The following is a 20606-nucleotide window of genomic DNA, read 5'->3' as shown; positions in this document are numbered from 1 at the left end:
GGTCTCGTAAAAGCGAAGCAATTAAGCGATAACGCAGTAGGTTCACTCGTCCCACTCAGTCCCATCCCGGGCAGGTTTTACTTACTACCTAAAATACACAAAGAAAAACTGTCTCGGCGCCCTATTGTTTCAGGCATTGGCCTGTCACGCAGCAACTTTCGCGCTACTGTTGATGTAATAATCAGCAGTCTTCCATGTACCTTCTCATCTTATCTTAAAGATACGAACCATTTTTTGTGGACATCGACGACCTCCTTATACCAGAAAATTCCCTGCTCGTTACATTAGATGTGGTTTCACTCTATACAACATCCCCCGTAATGATGGCATTCAGGCAGTTGTTCATGCCTATGACAGATCGTCTGATGATCAGAAACCATGGTAGTGACACATGTCTACATTATTGAAATTAATTTTACAGCTCAATAATTTTGAATGTGATGGTTCGCACTACCTTCAAATAAGCGGCACATCAATGGGCACTCGCATTGGACCTAATTATGCTAGCATTTTTATGTCTGTTCTGGAGAATGACTTTCTTGGCAAGCGCGAACTAAAACCTCTTTATTATAAGCGGTTTATAGATGACATTTTTCTGATCTGGCCTCATGGTGAAAATGAACTGTTATCGTTTATAGCCGATTTGAATACCGCCCACCCATCCATTTCTTTTCGCATGAATACTATCGTTCTACGATTAACTTTCTGGACGTTACAGTTTCCCTATCTAACAACAAACTAACCACTAAACTTCACAGAAAACCAACGGACAGGCATCGTTATCTTCACTTTGAAAGTTCTCACGTAAAACACTGGAAAACCAGTGTATCATATAGTCAGGCGCTCCGCTTTAAAAAACTTTGCTCGGAACAGTCGGACTTCTATGAAAACTGTGAACAACTTCGCGAAGCTTTAATTCAGCAGGAATACCCATGTCATATTGTGGATGATGCCGTTAAAAGGGCCGATGCGCTAAATCGGAAGGATTTGTTCCGTGCAAAAAAACAATCGCCCATTCAGACACGAAGTGCCCTCGTTCTAACCCACTCAGCATCGGTTCCAAATGTCTCGTCAATCCTTAAAAAAAACACCGCATATCCACGGGGTGAATGATGATGAGTGGGCGAAGCTCCGGAGGGAATCATCGGTAAACCGTGAATCTTCCGTGTAATTCGCCCAGTCTCGCCGCACTAAATCGAACGATTGACTTCCACCAATGACACGCGCCATATGTGACGTCATTCCTATTTTATAACAGCGCCCTTCATTATAATTGCACCATCTCCCGCTTAAGGGGACGCTAGCACAAACGCGTTAGAAACGTGCAGTACTCTCTAGTAAGGGGGAGAGGCCACAGCGTCTTACGCAGCCGTTTACACATGCCGGAACGTGCACCGCGTTTGCCGACGCCATCAGCGTTTATGAATACGGGGGTAAGGCGGAGAGGCCACAGCGTCTTACACCAGCTTCTTACACGGGCCGTAACGCGCTAGCACAAACGCGCTAGAAACGCGCAGTCTTTCGTTAATGTTGGGTATTTATTGTCACCGTGGTGCGTGTGTCCATGTGCGCTTCGTGGCGTAGTGGTCATTCCTTCGTCGGCTCTTGCGCGCGTCGGACGCTGGGATCATGTGCTCTCTCCGAGCGGTGTCAGCGGCCACAGGCCGTGGTTCTACTGTTTCTGCTGAAGACTACAAGGTTATTCTGCCTCAACTGCCAACTGGAAGTATGCCCTTGAACACTGTTTTTTCTGCATTGTGATGTGTCTGCCAGGCCATATCGAATCAACGACTTCGAGGAAGAATGTGAGCGACTACAAAAATTTGCCGCGTATCTGCGTGCTTCGCTGCAAATGTCGTCGAAAGACGATAGTCTTCTGCCGGCCGTACTACATGAGTGCTGGTCTGATCCGCGGCCACCCGTGATGCTGTTCTCGTACCATTTCCGTCCTGGCATGAAGGTTTGTTTGAACAGATTTCATTTTACCGCATTATTTCATCAAGCGGCCATTTATGTTTTGCCCTGCCTCAGACAGCGCTTCCTTTATGTTGAATCGGCCGCATCTGGCTGGCATTGATAAAATTGAGGAGGCGCTGCATGAGACATGGACGCCATTGGCAATACATCTGGAAACATGAGCTGTGCAGAGGGTTTCCTTCCTCCATGGCAGAGAGGCGCTCGTCGGCGCGCAGTCAGGGAACGTCGTTCTCGGCAAGCAAGTGGTCCAACTTTGGCCGGGTGGCTGAATCGGGGTGACAGACAGACAGAAGACAGACATGACAGACAAGGACAGACAGACAGACAGACAGACAGACGAGACGACGGAGGCCGGACGGACGGACGGACGGACGGACGGACGGCGGACGGACGGACGGACGGACGGACGGACGACGGACGGACGACGGACGGACGGACGGACTGACGACGGACGGACGACGGACGGACGGACGGACGGACGGACGGACGGACGGACGGACGGACGGACGGACGGACGGACGGACGGACGGACGACGGACGGACGGACGGACGGACGGACGGAAGGACGGACGGACGGACGACGGACGGACGGACGGACGGACGGACGGACGGACGGACGGACGGACGGACGGACGGACGGACGGACGGACGGACGGACGGACGGACGGACGGACGGACGGACGGACGACGGCGGACGACGGACAGACAGACAGACAGACAGACAGACGACGACAGACAGACAGACAGACAGACAGACAGACAGACGACAGACAGACAGACAGACAGACAGACAGACAGACAGACAGACAGACAGACAGACAGACAGACAGACAGACAGGACAGACAGACAGACAGACAGACAGACAGACAGACAGACAGACAGACAGACCAAATTTTCAGCGTTTAAGTGCCCCAAGAACTTTAATAGTCAAGGATGTGGTGTCGATAGGTGCCTACCAGATGAATCATGTATGGGCATTGACGACACTGTCAATGGCCGCGAAGCAAGTGCTCGTAGAAGCAAGGGAACTGCGCATCAAAGGTAAAAGATGCCTTGGCATCGATCCCAACGATAGTCAGGTGAGAGTCAAGCTTCATTGGCTTCCTTACCATATCAGCGACGATGCCATACGAAAAGCACTGGAACCGTTTAGAAAAATTGAGGAAGTGAGCAGGGAGACGTGGCTGACCGGAAAATTCAAGGGAGCCCAAACCTCATCAAGGTCGGTGATTTTGAAACTGAAGCACGGATTTACTGTCGAGATGCTCCCGCATCAGATTCGTATACAGGGCAGCAATACTCTTGTATTGTGCCTGGAAGACCACCACTGTGTCTAAGATGCAAGAGATCGGGCCATATAAGAAAGGATTGTCGTATTCCGCGGTGTTCTGAATGCCGCAAGTTTGGCCATGAAGCCGACGACTGCAGGAAAACATACGCGACTATGACACGGGAAGATGGCGACAACGACGATACAGAGACGCTCATGGACGAAGTGGAAGCTGTAGAAACATTGCAGCCTCGTAACATTAACCTTTCCTCGTGGGTGCCTGAACCTGAAACACCAGCCACGAAAAAAGGAACTGAGAACGTCGATTCTCCAGTGAAAGATGCGGCAGCAGTTTTGCCTGCTATGTCTCTAATAACAGATAAAACTTCGGGGGAGCCGGAACCAGAGTGCAGCGGAGTGTTTGAAGCTCCGTGCCCTTCAGTGCCAGTGGTTTCGGCCACGGCGGCTGAAGTGACCCACCCAGAAGCAGAAGCAGAACGCCCGGGGACGCCAGTGGCGTCTAAAGACGCGGTCCCTCCGATGGATACGGAGACCACCAGGCGGCGTCGACGACTGTAGCAACACCCACATCGAGCTCCGCAATATCCATGTTTTCGTTGGTTATAGTTCCAGTAACCGACTGAAATTGTGTTTCATCGTCACCGTGAACTTCTAGGGAACCCAGAGACTCCATCTTTCTGGGCCTAGGTACGTTTTCGGCGGCTCCAGCACCTTGAGAAGATACCAGCCACGCAGCGTCGGAGGTCGCCCGAATCAGGGCTAAGGCGCGGCGGTTGCCGCCGCGCCGCGTCGGTGCAGCGTCCGTCACACGACACCGACGCATATGGCGTCTCAAGACCGCTCCTCTGTTGCGGCAGACGACTCAAACGGTGCGTCGGCTCAACGTAAACTTCCCACAGAAGAAGACGACATGGATTTCTCTGAGTCCTTGACTTCTCGGAAACCTACTTCTCCAACGCTTCTCCCGGACGCTGAGGATCTGCGGCCAACTACGAGAGAACCCGACGAAGAGGGATGGCAGACGGTGCTGACGCTTCGTCAAAAACGACAACAAGCGAAGGAACGCCTACAGGTGAAACGGAACGAATCTTCGCAGAAGGAGCAGAACAAATCACCCCCCAACCGCAGACGCAGGGCGCGACGGAACAAGCTCCCACCACTGCCGCGGGGACGACTTCAAGATTATTCTCCGTCCACACCAAGGACTTCCGTTGAAGACTCTGACCAGCCCAATGCTAGCAGAAGCAGTGATCGCAGCCTGCCTCAACAAAGTAAGGGGTGAGCAATTTATACTGCGCATAAAACAAGGCTCAACATCGCAATAGTTTCGACACCTGAGCAAGAGACTGCTGATCTCCTGCGCAAAATCACAGCCCTCACAGTCAATGGCAAGAAGCACGCGTTCAATGCCTACGCTTGCCACCGGAGAAGGCGCCGTCAAAGGAGTCATTCATGGACTCCCCCCACATACGTCCGGAGAGAGACAATCAAGGCAAACCTCCGAGTCCGAACACAAGGGATAGAAATAATCCAGGCAAGAATGCTAGGTGACTCCAAGAGCGCAGCTAATCACTTTCCTCGGAACGGTCCTACCGCGGTTCGTCTACTATTGCGGTGGGGAGATGACATGCCATCCATACCGCAACTCGGTGCAAGTTTGCAAGACTTGCCACAGTGTCGGCCATCGCACGGACGTTTGCCCACAACCGGACACGAAAGTGTGCAAAATCTGTGGGGTTCGCGAGCCTGAAGACACACACGACTGCTCACCACGATGTGCCGTCTGCGGGGAGCAGCACCTCACGGGCGACCGCAGCTGCCAGAAACGCCTGAAGCGAACGCGACCAAAAGGTAGACCGACGAGCGGAAAGCACGGATCTGCTCAACAACACCGTTCACGGTGGTTTGCAAATGAAGACGAAGAATTGGAACTCAGCGATTTCCCAGAGCTCCCTCAACGGCAAGAAAGGACCCGCTCTGACCCTTGGCAAGCACGAGAATCAAGATCAAGATCGCGATCGACGTCGAGTACCAGACGGCGAAATCATCACAGATCTAGGTCAACATCCTGGGCGCGCAATATCAAGACTCCAGCACCCAAACAGAAGAGGGGCTCCACAGGCTAAATATCACACAGCGGCCACAGACATACAACAGGTAAGCTGGGCGCGAGTAGTGTCTCCCACTGCCGATCCAATAACTCAGAGTCCAGCATATCAAAAAATCTTAGAGGAGAACAGAATGTTAAAAGCTAGTCTTGGAGAAATTCGAAGGGAGCTAGCTGATCTAAGACAAGGAATGGCTCCCATACAAACAACCCACGCCAGAAACCACGAACGCGATGCCACAGGCGACAGGAAAAGGCGATAAGCTGGACATATAGCGCAACAAATACAACTTCTTTTTGCGGAGCTGTACAAGCTCAAACGACAGGTAGAAGACTCCTCTTCCCACACCGCGAAAGAGGGACCGAACAAACGCAGGAATGCCAGCCCAGGAAATCCGACACGCAGGCCCAAACAGATAGCGCTGACCGACAGCGAAAGCACTATCGATGGCTAATCACCACACGAGAGTAGCCGAAAACCTCGAGGTCTGGCAGTGGAATTGCAGGACTCTAAGAACGAAACACGCAGCACTTTCGCGTTTCATAGATGCGACGCCTGTTCCCCCGGATATCATATGCCTACAAGAACCCGGAAAGGGGATACCGAACCTCATTGGATACAAGATGCACACGCACCCTGACAATCCTCAGATAGCAATGCTGGCACGGGCGGACATAGCGGTGAGCGTGGACTACGTCCCTAACTGCAGTATCCAACACCAAGTCCTCACGGTCTGGCCATGTAAGCGCGGCAAACCGAAAACAGTTATTGCCACGTCTACAGCCCACCTAGGGACAGGAGGCAAAATTCGACGTGCTAGTTATGGCCACTTTGCTCAAGTGAACGAAACGACCGGGCGATCATCCTAGGTGATTTTAACGCTCCGCACTCTGATTGGGGCTACGATCGAGACACACCCAAGGGCCAAAGGCTAGTCGACCTTGCGGAGGAGCATGAGCTGTCTTGCTCACGAGGCCTGGCGAACCAACCAGAACGGGCAAACAGTGTAGCAAAGGACACGTCACCGGACCTAACTTTCGGAACAATGGCAGAGGCGTCACCTGGACCAACCTAGGGGAAGACCTCGGCAGTGACCACTGTATATCAGTGTTTCAATTAATACAACGCGTGTTCGGCATAGATTAGGAAAGCCACCAAACCGATTGGGTAGCTTACAGAGAGAAACAGAGGCAAACCGCACCATGCGATAGTACTAGAGAATGGACGGAATTCATCAGGCCATACACAGAAGTACTACACGGGAAATTGCGACAACGGTCGAAACACCGGCAGTCGACGGGGCACTTCCTACACCTATGGGAAGCACGGAGAAGTCTGACCAGACGGTGGAAAAGACAAAGACATAACAGAAAGCTCAGGATCAGGATAGGCCCAGCTTGCGCAGGAATCCAATGAGTACGCACAGCAGCTGCAAGACACCAATTGCTTCAGCTTTGTGATGCACTTAAAGGAACGCTTAGCACAAGCGAACATGGGCTATTCTCCGGAGTATGATAGATCCCGCAGGAACAAGGACCACCACAAGGCCGAACATTGAAGTTATCGAAAATGAATACGATGGCACGACCGATGCCCTCATTGAGGACATTAAAAGCATATACATAGGAGTGCATGACACAAAATCAATGCAATACAACTATAAGGGACCAGACAACGCCGAGCTGGGACGAGCCCATAACAATGGCAGAGGCTCTATGCAGCCGCACAATCTTTCCGGAAAAACACTGCAACCGGGTCCAGACCAGGTTACGAATGCGATGCTGCGCAACCTGAGCCGGGAGTCACTGAAGCAGCTCACGACCTACTTCAACAACAACGTATGGTCCGACGGCGGGCGGTACCGGAAGACTGGAAGGAGGCTACAATCATACTCATACCAAAACCCGGTAAACCTAGAGATCTACATAACCTCAGGCCAATATCCCTCACGTCGTGCGTAGGGAAGCTTTTTGAGAAGGTGATCCAACCAGACTGAGCAACTACATCGAGCGGCATGGACTTTTTCCTGACTCTATGCTTGGCTTCAGGCCACATGTTTCGGCACAGGTACGCCTTCCTCATGCTTCGTGATGAAGTTTGGACCCGCTACAAAACAAGGAAGCCAGGATAGTTGTGGCACTTGATGTCAAGAAAGCGTTTGACACAATATCTCATGAAACGATCCTCGAAGGCCTCGAAAACATAGGTTGCGGAAGGAGGGTGTTTCGGTATGTCCTTACCTTCCTTCGCGAGAGGAAGGCAACGATTGGTTTGGGCAGCACTCGCTCTGACATCTTTGCAATGCCCAATAGAGGGACTCCACAGGGCTCAATCTTGTCACCGCTTCTTTTCAACGTTGGGATGAGGCGCCTGGCACTAGAACTTGACAAGCACGAGACCTCGGATGTACAATCTATGCGATGACATTACGCTATGGGCACACCGGGGTTCCTATGGAGAGAAACAAGACCTACTACAGGAGGCCATAGACAAGTGGTAAACTTCACCAAAGACGCGGGTATGACGTGCGCACCTGAAAAATCTGAGTTCATGAAAGTACGCAGCAAGCGTCGTAAGAAAGTTGCCATCCCAAGGATTGACTTAAATCTCGATGGCGGCGCCATTCGCGAAGTCACCCACATGAGAGTGCTGGGCCTACTTATACAAGATAACGGCAACGTCGATGCCACAATTCGGAGTTTAAAACCAACCGTTCAGAACGTGGCACGCATGATCTGTCGAGTGGGACGCAGTCGCAACGGTCTCGCGGAGGACGAAACTATCGGCTGGTGCGATCGTTTGTGATTAACCGCATCACCTACGGCCTCCCCTTTTCAAAACCTCAATAAAACGGAAATGAGGCAAGTGGACACCCTTATCAGAACGGCATACAAATCTGCTCTGGGTCTCCCGAACACAGTCAGCACGGATCGCCTGGAGCGCCTGGGTATATACAACAAATATGAAGAACATGCCGCCGCAGTTCTGATATCACAAAGAGAAAGGCTGAGCTCTACGCCGCAGGGCCGGTCTATCCTCCGACGGCTGGGATACGAACCTAGACCCATGTTCTGCGGCGACGACACAGACTTGTTGTCTCGAAACTTGAGGGACCACCTCCACGTCTCGCCCATTCCACGAAACATGAATGCTAAATACCACGCAGGCCGTAGACAAGCCAGGACGAGAGCTCTGCAGAAGCGATTCGACAATGATCGGCCGCCTACTACACGGACGCGAGTGCAGCTACTCGCAAGGACTTCTACACAATCACCGCAACCAACCAAGTCACTACGATACTGCCACAGTGAAGACTACCTCGGTATGCACAGCTGAGGCTGCAGCCATAGCGCTGGCCATACGGGACGCCGACTTTAAGGGTCAACCGGCTTACGTGCTTACAGACTCGCAGGCAGCGTGCCGACTCTTCATGCGGGGAATTCTACCGCGCAGCGCTACAAGAATACTGGGCTCACGCCTCGACCTGGATCACGGCATAATGTGGTGCCCAGCGCACAACGGACTGGATGGGAACGAAAGGGCAGACCGCATAGCTCGAGGAAAGTAACAACCGAGCGGCGGCCAGAAACCTAGAGGAACCTCCGTCCGTAGTGCGCGATATATTGGAAAATCAGAGAAGGGAGAGACGGACATTCGGCCCTCCACACTCCAAACTAACCAGAATACAAGCGCGGGACTGGCGTCGCATCCAAACGAACACATACCCGCACCTAAATCTCCTATGCAAGATGCACCCGGCGCATTACACAGACACCTGCCCGTGGTGTGGAGCAAAACCCACGCTGGCTCACATAACGTGGAACTGTATGGCTAGGCCGGGAGATGTCAACTCACCCCTTCTAAGGCTGACAGACTTCGTACGGCAGTGGGAGGCACTGCTCGCAAGCGAGGACCGGGAGAGCCAATTGGCCCTCCTGGACCAAGCTCAGCGAGCCGCTAGAGCCAGTGGAGCCCTGGACTGAGGGCCCCACCCAGACCTGCCGTTAAACCTTTTACCTATTTAATAAAGTTTTTTCCTCCTCCTCCTCCGATGGATACAGACTCTGGACCTGGGAGTAAAGCCTTTACCTGGGAGCACAACGCCCCAAGACGCCAGCAGCGTCTGAAGCCACGGACCTTTCTACGTACGCGGGGACGCCGGAGGCGTACCTATCCATGGAGTCAGAGCCAGAGGACGCAAGCACTATGGCTGAGAGGATGCCTGTGCTTTTCTACCTTCGCCCGCTGCGGCGTATATACGCTCGCTGCCAGCGTTTTGACAGTCGTTGTCTGCAGTGGTTCAGTGTGATCTATTCCTGTTTGTTTGTGCGCGCTCACACCACGCTTGTTCATTCAGTTAGTAATAGTCGGGCCACATTTTCCAACGCACGCTACACATGCAATGCTGCCCGGATCGGCAGTGCAGCACTACAGGTGTGTCCCTTCGCACGCGCTGCCCACGGGAAGCGCTTCTCATCAACACCACCGTTTCACACGCGTCTTCTCGTGGTCATCGAGTCTCTCTTCATGTCGGTCTACTTACGCCGCAGCACACCTGCTTACTTAATCAGCTCATGTTTACTACAATTCATATTGCTACCAAAGCCGCTCACCTTACTTCGTATGACATTGCTGTGTTGCTATCGCATTCATTGCTTCGCCCTTAGGGTGAAACTGTGACATTTTTTTCTCTTCAGTATTCATTCGTGACGACGGAACGGTACCTACATTGCCTATTTCTCCTGACCGTCCTTCTGCTGATGATGTCGTAATTAATGACGCAGGTGTCCTACACCTTCTTCTGAGTATTAATGTTAAAAAAAGTGTTGGTACTGACGGCATTCCTAATGAGTTTTATACCGGTACGCTGAGTGGATAGCTAAATACTAATGGATATTTCAATAATCCATTAGCCAAAGTACCTTTCCTAGAGCTTGGAAACAGGCCAAAATTGTGCCTATTCACAAAGGTGATAACACGAGAAATGTAGAAAACTACAGGCCCATTTACGTTACCAGCACCTGCTCTAAGCTACTGGAGCATATTATCAGTAAACACCTTTCAAGTTATCTAGAAACAGATAATTTAATTGTTGTCACCAACTCATCATGGATTCCACACGGGTCTTCTACCATAACGCAACTTGTCGAACTAGTTCATAACCTCTCTGAAACAATGAATAACCGCGGACAGATAGATCTCATTTCTTTTTTTCCAAAGCGTTTTATAAAGTCTCCCACCCAAAACTGTTGTTGAAAATTCAGGCTCTCTTTAAAAACTCTAATATAAATAACTGGTTCAAATCTTATCTTCAGTCCCGAGAACAATTCGTCGAACTAGGCGGCTGTAAATCTGGTCTCGTACCAGTAGTATCAGGGGTACCTCAGGGCAGTGTGCTAGGGCCCCTCCTATTCATATTATTTATTAACGATCTTGAAAATTGTGCAACTGTCCCACTACGATTATTTGCGGATGATTGTGTATTATACAATAGGATAACATCACTAGACGGTCAACTGGAACTGCAGGCTAGCTTACAAAAAATTGCGGAGTGGTGTGACCAATGGCAGATGATACTATAAACCCAGAAAAATCTGTTTCCATGTCCATAACAAGAAAAAGGGTCACCAATGCTAACAGCTACAAAATCCGTGACATTGAAATAAAAAAGGTAACTCAACATAAATACTTAGGTGTACTTACTACTGAAGACCTCAGGTGTTGCACACATAGACATGGTAAGCAAAAAAGCCAGCAGAGCTCTATGGAGTCTCAGACGTAACTTACATAGTGGTACGCCTGAAATAAAAACTTGGCATATAATACCTTAATCAGACCCATTATAGAATATGAAAAAATAGTGTGGGACCCCTATACGGCTATAAATCGTCACAAAATAGATCGAGTCCAGCGGCTAGCAGCTAGATTTAAATTTAAAAATATCGTTATTGTCACTCTCCTAGTGAATTGTACCGGAACGCAAATCTTCCTGCCCTAAAAATTAGAACAACAGTAGGACAGATTAAAATTCCTGTTCCTCATCATTCACAATAAACTTAAAATTAACGGCTCCAACTTTTTCAAATTATCGCCCAACGCGCGCTTCCGACATAAAGACAGCATGTATATGAAACCCCATTAACACGAAATGACATCTTTAAATATAGTTTTTAGGGGCGAAGCTCCTTAGGGCGTGGGTCTCCTTCCTCCGATGTAGTATGTAGCCACCTGCAGTTTTATGAAGTGTTCACTAGATGGCGTAAGTGTCGATCTGTCTATATATAAGTGTATATAATGTCACTAGATGGTGCTAGTTTTTCTTATAGTTGATGAGAAAACCTACAATGTAGTGCGACGGGTTACCGCTAGCGGTGTTATAATAAAAGGTGCTCGCTCTTGGCGCGCTTTCTCTTTCGCTCGGAGTCGCCGGATGGAAGACAAGGCTGCGGAACGGAGAGCGCGGAAGGCGGCGGCGGCGGGCGCTCGCAGGCAGAATCCCGCGGTGAGAGCCCAGGCCCCGGAAACTCTCGAGTTCACCAAGTGGCCACAGAGGGCGAAAAATCAACCGCGGCACGTTCCAGCATGAGCGCGCAAGTGGAGCTACTGTAATTTGGTCGAATACTTTAGTTTGTATTTTTTCTGCTAGGGGCGCTCAACCCGACTCAATATTTGAGCTATTAATGTATATTTAATAACCGACAAACACAGTTACAGTGTCATTTTTTACAAATAAGCAGTCTATTGTTTTTATTGGACTTCTGTTATTAAAGTCCGTGCTTTGTTACTTGAATAAAGGTTTTGAGGCCTCACTGACATGTGATCAGCGGCAGCCTACTGGTATCGATTGCAGTCCGTGCCGTTTATCGATTCAAATTGTACGGCGGTTATATTTGCGAACGGGGTGGTCGTTTCCTTTGAGCAGCATCACGCAGGTTCATTTTAATTAGATGTCAATAATACCTCAGCCAGTTTATGCGTCCAACATTCGATAGCTGCCACCAAGCGAACGTGTTTAAAGACGGTGAACTTTATCAGCTGCGGCGTTTCACTGGCGGCTGCATGCACGGCTTCCGCCGTTTGTTATCTGCCGCGTCTGGCCGCGTTGCGTCTGGTTTCTCGAAAAAAAAAAAAAGTGCTGGCCAGCACGAACATTCATCGCTGGAACCGAGCACAGTCTGCTTGAAGACTACCCACGAAAGCGGATTAACCTTGCAGCCCCTGGGCTTGTGCGCCGGTGAGTAAAAAAGCAGTGCTTCGCATTTTCAACTTTGAATTTCTTTGCGTGCGAGGCGGATAAAGCAGATTCCTGTCGTCATTTCTTAAAAGTAGCAAATAGTAATAATTATAAAGTTATTGCCCTTCCAAAGCAATTCAAACGAGGCTCTTGCTACTTTGCCAAGTTGCTAAAATTGCTAACATGAGTACAGCATAAATAATAAAGTTTTGGCTGTTTCTGCATAAATGATACACCGCGATAAATTCACTGCACATTAGTGACAAGTGTACTTCCGGTGATACGGTTAGATTAACTGAATTTGAGACATAATAAAATGACTGTGTTTATTACTAGTATCTGGCAGAAACAATTGTCATCTAATCGAGACTTGACTAAGCACAGCCCACACAAGGACGCCACTGAAAGAAATGCACACTCAAAACAGTGTTGTGTGTGTGTGTGTGTGTGTTTGTGCGTTTTTCTGTCATGCAGCGTTTCGTGCACTGTTCTCTGTCATACATGAATCACAAACTCACGCACACTTCCACCATAGTAATTGAGGCTCTTTTTTCTTTCGACTCCAGCCTCCAAGACACTGCTCATATTTGGACTCATCCCTTTGGACTCTATTGTCTCTGGACATAGAAGTCAACCGTGAACGTGTCTCCACTGGAAGTAACATCAAGGGCCAGAATCCTCACAGGGTATGTTTCTGAACACTTCAACTAGAACCGTGATTTTTCTTCATTTATGGGACTAACTTTTGTTTCACCATTTTTTGCTTGCATGTGTGTCATGGCTTTGTCATTTCTCTTTTCAGGAAGACGGACAAAAGAGATATTATTGGTCTGCAAGCTGCCCACGCTAAGCCACAAGATGCTCAACTGTCACCACAATGACAACAGGTCCTTTTGAACTACGTGCCTCACTATGAAATGTTTGGAAGTTTACCAGATAGAGAGGTGTGAGCCCTATTAGGAAAACAGCAGTCTACAGTTCTGTATCATACTGAGCGGCAATGAGAAATTTGACATACAAGCTTAGTTGCTTTTAAGGGCGCTTTATTACAATCGGAGAAGTAACATGTTGAGTCCCAACTTGTTTCTTTTGCAGTCATTATAGCCATGACGACCAGAACAGAAACAATGTAGCAAGCTCCTACTTGCTAATGCACAAACTCTGTCATCTGCTCTTTGCAAATCAATTTGACGGGCATTAGTACCACGAAGTATCACATGCTCCCTCACAACGATAATTTGTTACATGAAAATGCAAAGAATTTTAAAATGATCAAAAGCGCTTAATGCAATTTTAAGGGAATGACACTTCATGTTGACTGAAAATCATTTTATTTTTTGCTTAAAGTACCCTCAGGGCCACAGGCTATAAAGAGGGGAGTGGTTACAAAGTAGTAGAGTAAAAGAAACAAGTGCAGTGAGTTCTTGTAACATAATGATTCTCCTGATTATACAATGTTAGCTAATGTTTTGCAAAAAAAGTTTGTTATCTGTGATGGCTACGATACTTGGTGGTTCCATTTATGAGATGTACGGGGCGTGAAAGAAAGACTTTGTGTTACATGAATCAATTCCTGCCTTACTGCGATGATCGACGCAGTTTGAAATGCACTGAGGCCGCAATATATGAAGTCGTCATGAAATGTGGCGTGATAGAAAATTTTATGAAATAGCAAAAGATGGCCGACTTTGCGGCGATTAGCTAGCGGAATGAGTGCTATATAGGCCACAAGAAGTTATACTCGCGGTACGGTTATAATTAGAAATAATGAAGCGAGTATAGTTATTTTGTACTAGTTCAAGTGAAGTAATAAGATTAACGCGACTGGGATCCCGTATTGCAGATGCATATTCAAGTTTCCAGCGAATTAGTCTTGTAAAGCCTGTAGTTCTAAAGTAGACGGTGCTTTGGAAAAGTTGCGCCATAAGTACCCGAGCATGTGATTAGCACTGCTAACGACGTACTCTATATTATTGCTCCAATTTAAGTTATTTATATGACATGACAAAATCTAAGGAAATCTAGGATTAGAATTAGATCTGGAAATGCGCATGATTTTACATTTGTTTACTACAAGAGGCTCATATACAGTTTTCATGAAATCAATAACTAGGCTAGTACTGCACCATAAGAGATGGCTAGAAAAGGCAAGCTCACACAACTGGCCAGCCTATTTCACATTTCACAAACTTGAGAAATCACTAAAAGCAAATTTTCTTTCTCTTCAAACAGCAGATGACAAAACCTGCGCACAGTGTGCTCCCAAAAATATTTTGAAATGTACTCGCAGAATAAGTTCAGCTTAACATTTAGCTAATCAACAGTGAACGAGCAAGGGAAACCTCAGCGTGTGAACTTGTCTTCGTCTCGGCCCTCACAAATATGTTTGCTTGGTGAAACGCTGGCTCCAAGCTGAGGCTTCCCTTGGTCACCTGTTGACCAACTGAAGTGTTCATCTGCTTGCAACCTCTTTGCTGTGTTTGAATACATATACCGAGATTCTTTTTCAACACGAAACCACAAATTCCATTTTCCAAGGATCTGTGAGCATTAATTGGGCTTGCTTATATGTTGATTCACACAATATTTCCAGAAGTCCTTGTAAGCATTGCTGTCTCCATAACGTTCCTTGGTTTCCTTACAAGTACTCCACTTGTGTCAAAGCCTTTGCTGCCGCACCTGAACACTAAATGTGCAGCAGAAAAATATCAAGAGCAGAAAATGTGATGTAAAATTTAGCATAACGCCCCCCTCCTACACGAATTCGTGCCTCTCGCCAATGTGTTATGAGAGCAATGCGACATTGCAGCTCGAACTTATCTTGCTGACAGTACTTTCTTGTCGAGAAAGTTTTTATGTTTCTTTCTTTAATCTAGCTGAAATCGTCGAACGCAGAGAATATAAAACGTCAAGCAGCACTGTACGCAATCCAAGTACGAGGGCAGCTCAGCATAAACATCACTGTCTGAACCTTCGTTCTCCCTGCTTTACGGCACGCCGAACACGATCAGACAACTTCGCTCGATTTCAGCTTTGGGTCCCAATAAATAGATGGTTATCTGTGTTTCTGTATGTTGTAAACTCAGTGACGGACAACATTAAGTCCACCTGAGCTGTACGAAAATTGTGATCATGTACTGCCTCATTCACCATTGACAATAAACAATGTGAGCTTACTTGTTTGAAGTGTTTTATTGCCAGTTGAGGCCTCTCGGTCATCTGGCGACATAATGAATATATCTGTAGTCATGTTAGAGTACAGTACACACGAATGCCTCCCCGAAAGCGGTAACAAAACGCCCCAAACCAGCGAGCGAGCAGCGCGACCAGCCCTACGAACCGCTACCGTAGCGGCCATATTGCTCACTACGTAATGATGATGATATTAGTTTTGATTCTGCCAGCGCCATCTCTCGGTCGCATACTTTAGTTCACAACGTCACCGCTACGCTTATTTTCGTTGCACTGTGGAAGGTACAGTTTCCCGGCCGCGGCTTCACGACAGGCAGCGCGGCGGCGGCGCGTTCGCGAACGCGAAGCAGCGGCGTTATCCAACCGTTATCCCTTCATTTCATGGACCACAAAGCCGTGGTAATGAAGGGACTCCGCAAACCAAGCATCTAAGAAGAAGCGTCTAAGAAAATAAAACGTATTGTACATATAAACACACTGTTTCTCACGTGTTTCCTTGATCATATACTGGGCGAATACTCGGAGTATTCACGATTTACCGATGATCCCTCCAGAGCTTCGCCCCATCATCATCATTCACCTCGTGGATATGCTGTGATTTTTTTTCCTAGAGTAATTAAGGAGTGGAACATGCTGCCCGATTCACTGGTTTCCTCCTCTTCCATAGATGCATTTTTAAACGAGCTGCATGTTCTTGCTTATTCGGGTCAATAAGTTTCCTGATCCGCTATTTTCAATAATACCACGTTGTGGTCGCGGAAAGTAAGATTGTGTTCGGCATATTAGTACTGTAAATATATGTGAAATAAGGAGTGCCTTTATTGTTTTTATTATTATTGTCTTTATTGTTGCACATGTAATTATTTATTATATGCAAATATTGATTGTATTTTCATTCCTGTAATGACCCTTCGGGGGTTAACAGTATAAAAAAAATGTCACAGTTTCGCCCTAAGGGCGAAGCAATGAATGCGATAGCAACACAGCAATGTCATACGAAGTAAGGTGAGCGGCTTTGGTAGCAATATGAATTGTAGTAAACATGAGTTGATTAAGTAAGCAGGTGTGCTGCGGCGTAAGCAGACCGACATGAAGAGAGACTCGATGACCACGAGAAGGCGCGTGTGAAACCGTGGTGTTGATGAGAAGCGCTTCCCGTGGGCAGCACGTGCGAAGGGACACACCTGTAGTGCTGCACTGCCGATCCGGGCAGCATTGCATGTGTAGCGTGCGTTGGAAAATGTGGCCCGACTATTACTAACTGAATGAACAAGCGTGGTGTGAGCGCGCACAAACAAACAGGAATAGATCACACTGAACGACTGCAGACAACGACTGTCAAAACGCTGGCAGCGAGCGTATGTACGCCGCAGCGGGCGAAGGTACGTGCGGTCTATCGCTTCAACGGAAACTGAGCGGCGAATGCACGGCGCATAAAGGTCAGAGCCGTGTGGAGATAAGAGACGGTGCGGACGAGCGACGAGCGCGGTTGTTGGCAGCGTGGAAGTAAAATAAAAGACAACGAAGCGAACGCACCTGCCACGGCCGCTGCGCCGCCGCTTGAAATGGCCGCCGAAGGACCGACGAGGCGGCACTCAACGTTACTAGATTACCTCTGGAAATCCAAAATCAAGAGAGGTGGCTGACAGATGGAGTAGCACACGAGGAATAAGGATTATAAACAGAGATAAAGTGCCTCAGAAAGGCTGGCCAACTTTTCGATAGGAGGACCTATCTTCGTCAATCCTTATTCCTCGCAGATTACCTCTAAAGTAATCTAGTAACGGTGGCGGCAGTCGCCCTCCCAAAAGGTGGCACCGGAGCGCACGCGCATCGAGGCACCCTAGGCCAGTCGACGCTCGCGCTGTACTGTTAAAGAATCGCTCGACTGGACACGTAGGGCCCGAAGTGAGAATTGCTTACATCGAGTAATGTAGTGATTTTCTATATACTATACAGCACGGTGATTTTATACAAACAGACATTCAGCACATCACCTCCTAATGAATGCCGCGTGCACAGAAGTAATCAGATTGTAATATATTTGTCGGTTGTTTGATTTGCATACCTAGGTAACTGCATATCGTGCCTGGCGGACCCAAAGAAGCGGACAGGCCACATCCCGTACAGGGACAGTACGCTTACCAAGCTGCTGGCCGACAGCCTCGGCGGCAGTGGAATGGCTCTAATCGTGAGTGCGCATTTGTAAGAGAAAGGCTGTTTGAAACACGTCGAAAATTCTCGACACATTTCTACACATGATGCGCTAGTTTCCTATTTAGTTTTCTTTCTTTTTTTTCCGTTAACGGCCACTGGCCAATAGGTAGGTACCTCATGAAATAACGCATAAAATTGTCTTTACGATATAGCGACATGCTCATTTCCAAGAAACCGGCAATTGCGTTTCCTGCACCCGGCGCATGACAGGACATGCAGGACATTTTGTGCGTCTGGTATGTTGCAGCTAACGCAAAGTAGCACATATTGTGAGGGGGCTCCACCGTTCTGTGCAGATCGCCTGCGTTTCCCCGAGCTCTTCCAATGCACACGAGACGATCAACACGCTGAGGTACGCATCCAGGGCCAAGAGGGTCAAGACGAAGCCAATGGTCCGAATGGTGAGCGAACTCGTGAGGGCCGAATACTCAAGACACGCGATTCAAGCGTCAGCAGAAGCACTGCAGAATCCGTTCCTCGGTTGCAGGGCTGTTGCTGTGCGAGAGAAAAAGTATAAGCTGGCATTTTAAGTGTGGCGCCGTCCCACTTAGCGCAATAATTGCCGCGCATGAGAACTTTAATGGTAAATTCGCTCGCATCAGGTGGACTCTATTGACGTAGACTAGGCGTAATTCTCTCAGAGGGCCCTTTGCCCCGCAGTGTGCTAAACAGTGCCATGACGACTAGAAGGTACAACTCGATACCCAGTTGCTCGAATTTGTTTTTCTTCAATTTCATAATAAGACTAAATAACTCTTACTTCTTTATAACTGTGTAATCTGTCCTCACAGCGGTTAGGCGCCCGCAGTCTGTTGATATTGTTTTCAGTGCCATTAAAGAATGCTTCTCTACTATTTTCGCCGTCTCTTGCACAAATTGGTTCTCCTGATCGTGCAAGAGACTGCTAATGCCAACATGGCCAGGATTTCGGGACATGTACACGTCGCGCCATCTTTCGGCGGCGGCCGTGCGCCCCACAGTAACTGAATAGGGAAAAGACAAAAAATAAAAAATGGGGGCACTAGTGGTGCGAAGTCTGAGCAAACAGCGAAGCTTGTGGCCCTTCCCTAGCTTTGACTTGGCTTTTCATTAGCTTTAACTTGGTTCTCTGTTAGCTTTAACTTGGCCTTTTCATTAGTTCTTACTTGGTTCTCTCTTAGCTTTAACTTGACCTCTCTATTAGCTTGGTTTTTCTAAGCTTTGGGTGGCGGTGCTGGGGAAGCTCTGGATCGGTGCGAAGTCTTCGGAGTCGCTCTCGAGTGGCTTTTCATTAGCTTTAACTTGGTTCTCTGTTATCTTTAACTTAGCCTTTTTCATTAGTTCTTACTTGGTTCTCTCATAGCTTTAACTTGACCTCTCTATTAGCTTGGTTTTTCTAGGCTTTAGGTGGCGGTGCTGGAGAAGCTCTGGATCGGTGCGAAGTCTTCGGAGTCGCTCTCGAGTGGCAGCGCGGCGCTTTTCACGCCGCTCCTCCTCTTCGGGCGTGAGGATCTTCTTCGGACGACCCATGTCATCGGCGCTAACTCACGAGGCAAAGTGTGTCGCCGAGCCTCGGAGACGCGGAGCTATATATACTCTGGAGTGACGTCATTGCCTAGCTTCGCCCCTGCGCGGCTGTGGGGAGAAGCTAGGCAGAGCTACGGCGGAGGAGCGAGCGGCGCTGCTGGGGAGGTTAGGCAAGACGCTTGGTTTCCGCTTCCCTAGCTCTCGCTCCAGTCTTTCGAAAGAGACGAGTGTCCAGGGGCGGTATTCTGTAAGAGTCCAATTAGTGGACTCTCCATTTCGGCTGTCGCTCATTGGCTGCTGCTTCACGTGCAGAAAGGAGACTGGCTGGCACCTTCCTGCATGTGAAACAGCAGCCAATCAGCGACAGCCGAAATGAAAAGTCCACTGATTGGACTCTTACAGAATACCACCCCAGTTCTCTGATCGAAACCTGCCGAGCCGCCGCCAGAGGCATCGGATGCAGTCACGGACACCGGGCGCGTTAGGCGCGAACGCGGGGAAACGCAGTCGGCGTCGGCAGCAGTTCTAAGCGTCCCACTGCCATCTGCCTCACTCCTCCTCTCCACCTCGCATCCGCTATGCTGCGCGATGCTATTTTTATACTCTGCTTTCACACTGTCTCTCAGCTCTCACTCCCCCAGCTCGGACGGTCACGCTGGTTCGGACGCGCTGACCAGACGAGCGGTGCATCGGCTCCGCCAACTTTTGGCTGGAACCGCGGCTCAAGTCATCGGATCTCCGAAACTCTGGTACCATCAGATGCGTGAAGACGAGAGGCACCTGTGGACACCGGTCTTGTGCAGGTGGACGCAATTTCGGCACTTCTAGAACAATGTGTTGCCTCCGCCACGCCGCGGTGAGCTAACCCCTCATTAGGGTTCGGCTCTACTCTGCCGGCTTCGAGAACTTTCTCTCCATGGCGGTGAGCAAGATCATCGGTTATGACCCAGCAGCCATGAGCTGGGCACAAATTGACCAAACCACCCAACATGAGGACCAGATGCTCACCGAAAATGAATGCCTTCAAGCCCTGGTGCGCCTTCGGCAACGTCGGACGGAAGGTAACAACGCGGAAACCAA

The 20606-nt window shown here is 48.9% G+C and overlaps 1 protein-coding gene across 1 annotated transcript; it reads left to right on the top strand.

Moving 5' to 3' along the window:
• Positions 1 to 7092: 7092 nt before the first annotated feature.
• Positions 7093 to 18642, top strand: LOC119445255 (kinesin-like protein KIF27). The gene is made up of 4 exons (XM_049664944.1): positions 7093 to 7215; positions 7426 to 7444; positions 17876 to 17994; positions 18317 to 18642. Exons 1-4 carry the CDS (start codon positions 7093 to 7095, stop codon positions 18548 to 18550), a joined length of 495 nt encoding a protein of 164 aa, XP_049520901.1. The 3' UTR covers positions 18551 to 18642.
• Positions 18643 to 20606: the final 1964 nt, after the last annotated feature.

This window comes from Dermacentor silvarum, chromosome 3 (assembly GCF_013339745.2).
Source record: "Dermacentor silvarum isolate Dsil-2018 chromosome 3, BIME_Dsil_1.4, whole genome shotgun sequence".
In the NCBI taxonomy this organism is placed as follows: domain Eukaryota; kingdom Metazoa; phylum Arthropoda; class Arachnida; order Ixodida; family Ixodidae; genus Dermacentor; species Dermacentor silvarum.
This window is presented reverse-complemented; position numbering and strand designations above follow the sequence as displayed.